General features: G+C 44.4%; 1 protein-coding gene across 1 annotated transcript; it reads right to left on the reverse strand.

Annotated features, from left to right (window-relative positions):
• Positions 1–3094: 3094 nt before the first annotated feature.
• Positions 3095–3574, reverse strand: LOC138909680 (uncharacterized). The gene has a single exon (XM_070200891.1). The coding sequence runs from the start codon at positions 3572–3574 to the stop codon at positions 3095–3097; it is 480 nt and encodes a 159-aa protein (XP_070056992.1).
• Between the last annotated feature and the right edge of the window lie 1745 nt (positions 3575–5319).

A 5319-nucleotide genomic window follows, 5' to 3' on the forward strand; every position in this document is an offset into this window, starting at 1 on the left:
TTTCTTTGATATACAACTGAGCATATTGTTCCGCTGTGTTGGCAGATTTAACTGGCAAGAAGTGTACTGATTTCGTGAGTCGGTCCACGATCACCCAAATTGAGTCAAACTTGCTTGGAGTGCGGGGTAATCCTACCACCAAAACCATATTAATCATCTCCCACTTCCACATTGGAATTTCTATGTTCTGTGCCAACCCACCAGGCCGTTGATGTTCGGCCTTCACTTGCTGACAGTTCGGACACCTTGCCACAAAGTCCGCCACATTCCTTTTCATGGCATTCCACCAATAGACTTCCTTGAGGTCATGATACATCTTGGTAGAACCTGGATGCATGGAATACCTAGAAGTGTGCGCTTGTTATGATTCTTTTTTGGAGACCATCTACATACAGAACACATAGTCTCCCTTGTTACCTTAGTGTACCATCATCCATGCTAAGAGCAAAAGCCGTAGTCTTATGTTTTTGAATTCCCTCCTTCAATTGCTCTAAAAATGGATCGTTGTATTGCTTCTCTTTGACTTCCACAACAAGCGATGATTTAGCCCTATTTTGCACAATTACCCCTCCTTCATTAGAGTCCGTTAGAAGAACTCCCAAACTAGCCAATCGATAGACTTCCTTGGCCAATGGCCTTTGATACACCTCTAAGTGTGCTAAACTACCCATAGATTTCCGGCTAAGTGCATCTGCCACAACATTGGCTTTCCCCAGGTGATATAGAATATCGATGTCATAATCCTTGAGTAACTCAAGTTATCTTCTCTGCCTCAGATTCAGCTTCTTTTGTTTGAAAATATATTGAAGACTCTTGTGGTCCATGAATACATCCACATGGACCCCATACAAATATTGACGCCAAATTTTCAATGCAAAAACCACCGCCGCAAGTTCTAAGTCATGTGTTGGATAATTCTTTTCATGATTCTTGAGTTGCCTAGAAGCATATGCTATAACTTTGCCGTGTTGCATTAACACACACCCAAGCCCAATTCTTTAAGCATCACAATATACCACAAATTCATTTGTACCCTCAGGCAAGGTCAACACCGGTGCTGTAGTCAATCTCAATTTCAACTCCTGGAAGCTCCTTTCACAAGCATCGGACCATTGGAACTTAACTTCTTTCTGAGTCAATTTAATCAATGGAGAGGCAATAGTAAAGAACCCCTCCACAAACTTCCTGTAATACCCTGCTAAGCCCAAGAAACTGCGAATCTCGGTGGGCGTTGTAGGTCTAGGCCAATTCTTTACTGCTAAAATCGTTTGAGGATCAACCTTGATTCCTTCTCTAGAGACAATATGACCCAAGAATGTGGCAGATTCGAGCCAAAATTCACACTTTGAAAACTTCACATACAATTGGTGCTGATGAAGAGTCTGCAACACTGCCCTGAGATGATCGGCATGGTCCTCCCGACCTCGTGAATACATAAGAATATCGTCAATGAACACTATCACAAAGGAGTCTAGGAAAGGCTTGAAAACCCGATTCATAAGATCCATAAAAGTTGTCAGGGCATTTATTAGCCCAAAAGACATCACTAGAAATTCAAAATGGCCATACCGGGTTCTAAAAGCTATTTTTGGTATATCCTGCTCCCTGATCTTCAATTGGTGATACTCGGATCGTAAAACAATTTTGGAGAAGTATTTAGCATTCTGTAACTGATCAAACAAATCATCTATTCTTGGTAGTGGGTATTTGTTTTTGATTGTGACTTTGTTGAGCTGTCGGTAGTCAATGCACATCCTTAGTGATCCATCTTTCTTCCTCACAAAAAGAACCGGTGCGCCCCATGGCGACACACTCGGTCGAATGAAACCCTTCTCTAACAAATCCTTCAACTGATCCTTTAGTTCCTTCAATTATGCTAGTGCCATTCTGTAGGGCGGAATAGATATAGGCTGCGTGCCAGGCATCACATCAATCCCAAAATCAATCTCCCTATCTAGCTGAATCCCAGGGAGCTCATCAGGAAAGACCTCCAGAAATTCATTCACAACTGGCACTGACTCGAGTATAGGTGCCTCAACATCGGTGTCTGTAACTCGAACCAAATGGTAAATACACCCCTTGTTAATCATCTTCGTGGCCTTAAGGTAAGAAATAAACCTACACTTTGGCACCACATTATCCCCCTTCCACTCAACAACGGGCTCACTTGGAAATTCAAACCTCACAGTTCTAGTTCGGTAGTCGAGCTTAGCAAAACATGAATAAAGCCAATCTATTCCCATAATTACATCAAAATCAACCATCCTCAATTCAATGAGATCAGCCACGGTATCCCGACTGCGCACCGTGACAACACAACCGCTATAAACTCGTGCGACCACAATAGACTTGCCAACCGGAGTAGATACAGAGAACGGCTCAGGAAATTGTTCCGGTTCTATCCCAAATTCCATAGCAACAAAAGGGGTAACATAGGACAAGGTGGAACCAGGATCAATAAGAGCATATACATCATGAGTTTGGACAGTCAATATACCTGTGACGACATCTGGAGAAGCCTCTGCACTCTGGCGACAACTCATAGCATAGAAACGGCTGGGTCCTCGTGAACTCTGTGCACCACCCTTAGCTGCACCACGCCCTGCTGGTGCCAGAGTGCCTTGAGCTGGATGGGGTGCTGAAGATGTAACAGCTACAGAACTGGATGGATATGTTGTGCCCCTGCCCGTACCCTGGCGGGATGAACGACACTCCCTCTGAATATGACCTCTCAATCTACACTTGTAACATATAGGTAATTCCATGTAGCAAATCCCCGAGTGCATCCTCCCACACCTGGGGCATGGGGGCCTCCGTTGCTGCGGGAATCTCCCTCTTGATCGGCCCTGATGGTGGGGTCCCCTACTGCCCTAATTAGGCTCCCCTGCTACTAACTGTGCCCCACTGGTGGTACGCTGGCTGAAGACTGAGCATGAGACTGGGTTGGCCCTGATGACCCTCCCCTAAAAGCTGATCTTGCCCCACCAAATGAATCCTCAAAGTTGTCCGCGGACCGGGCCTTGCTGGTAGCCTCTCGCTCCCTCCTGTTCTTCAACTTGCGGTCCTTTGTAGCTTGAGAAAATGCTACCATTTTCTAATAGTTAATGTCTGAATTCAAGGCAGTTGTAGCGGCCTCATTGATAACCAAGGGACTAGGTCCCTGCACAAACTGGTGCACTCTAGCCTCCATAGTAGGCAACATGAAAATGGCATATTTTGAAAGGCGCGCGAACTCCATGTGATACTCCCACACACTCCTACTCCCTTGTTTAAGATTCTCAAACTCTGCGGCACGGGCTTCCCTAGTCTTGGCAGGCAAGAAATGGTCCATAAAGGCATCAGCAAACTCACTCCATCTTGCTGGAGGGCTCGCCTCCTCCCGAGAATCCTCCCATAACTCATACCACGAATATGCCACCCCTTTTAGGCGGTAGGTGGCCAACTCCACTCCCTCCGTCTCAGTAGCGCGCATAACCTGGAGAGTCTTATGCATCTCATCAATGAAGTCTTGTGGGTCCTGCTCGGTATTAGCACCCGTGAACACTGGAGGATCCAACTGCAGAAATCTATTCATCCTCAAACTAGTAGAATTCCCTTGCTGGCTAGAAGATGTAGGTGCAACATTTGACCTTTGGGTCTAAGAAGCCACTATCTGAGTCAGCATCTGAATATCTCCCTTAAGATCCCCATCAGAAATACTAGAGCCGGAAGCTGGGGCTGGAGGTGGAATCGGAATATCAGGTGAAGGAACTGTTGCACCCTCAGTAGGTGTAGGAACTGGTGTGGCCTAGGCCGGTGTAGTGGAATCAGGTAGTGTAACAGTCGGGGGATTGTCCTCACCCCTCGGGTGTTCACCCGCATCATCAAATAAAGGGGCAACTGCCACTCCTAAGACGGCGTTGGCTCCTTGGCCAGTTCTTGCTCTCTTCTTAGGTGCCATATACTGAAAGTTAAAGGAATGCACGAGTTAGAGGAGGAACAGTTGCACAATTAGTTTCATCGCACGATCCAGAATATCAAAGAAGGGTATTGTTCCTAAATGTCCAAGTAGCCTCCAACTTATAGATGTGGTCGACAACATACCGATAAGAAGGACTCTACCAGACAAGGCTCCGAGACATCCTAGGATATTTTAAAACCTTTGGCTCTGATACCAAGTTTGTCATGCTCTATCCTCGGGAAGCGCGACCGGCGCTCAACCCAGTGAACCCGACCGAGCAAGCCTGTTAGATACTTTCTACCCAATTAACCCATGATCAAGAGAAGACGAGATTTCATTATTTATACAGTAGGAGTCTCATTCAAACAATCCTAAATCATTTCATTAGTCATTGCGCTTTTAAGTCCTAAATTACACATTTCTTATAGTTCAAGTGGAACAAGTTATCAAACACAACATATCCTGTTTAACATTCATATATAACCCACATAGTGTCTACGGAGCTATTAAAGATACAAAAGAGAGTAAAGATGGTGCCGGAAACAAGGCCCCGGCTATACCTCAAAAAGTGACCATAATATAAATAAAAGGTACAATACATGACCCCGGAATGAAATGGGGCTCACCGAGTCCGCTGAGAAGAGGATGCAGCACTATATGTGATCTGCACTGTCTGCTATGTAACCACCTGCATCCATTTAAAGATGCAGCGCCCCCGGTAAAAGGGACGTTAGTACCGTCGAATAGCACTAGTATGTATAGCTAAACACCAACTTAATAGAATGAATAATAATACAAGAGGAACAGTCAAGAATTCAATAAGGGCTTCAAATAAATAATAAAACAACATGTTAAGGATTATATACATTTTCAAGACAATTTCCATATTACTAGGTTGGGTGACCTTTAGGACTGACGTTCCAAAATTCACAATACCTCTGTGTTCTTACACGGAGTATGATCTTGGCCCGATCGGCTAGGCCGCCTCATTGGAGACGTTACACAATTTCATTCACAATACCACCGTGTTCTTACACAGAGTCCGATCTCGGCCTGATCGGCTAGCCCATCTCGTTGGAGACATTACCACAATTTCATTCATAATACCACCGTGTTCTTACATGGAGTCCGATCTCGGCCTGATCGGATAGGCCATCTCATTTGAGACATTACCTTTTTCAGTCAATCATCTCACATCGTACTTCTTTCATGTACTTTCAATTCATTGACACTAGTAATTACGATTACAAAGTCATTCTTAAAACTCTAAGATGTTTCGGAATATTAGCAACTTCAATCTATTTAAGCAATATAACAAAATTGAACAAAAATTATGAAAATGAACATGGTTTTAGCTCATTTGAGCGTGCATCAATGTT

This window comes from Nicotiana tomentosiformis, chromosome 4 (genome assembly GCF_000390325.3).
Source record: "Nicotiana tomentosiformis chromosome 4, ASM39032v3, whole genome shotgun sequence".
NCBI classification, from domain to species: Eukaryota; Viridiplantae; Streptophyta; class Magnoliopsida; order Solanales; family Solanaceae; genus Nicotiana; species Nicotiana tomentosiformis.

Coding starts and splice junctions, on each gene's coding strand:
- LOC138909680 (XM_070200891.1), bottom strand. CDS start 3,574: ATGAATAGATTTCTGCAGTTGGATCCTCCAGTGTTCACGGGTGCTAAT.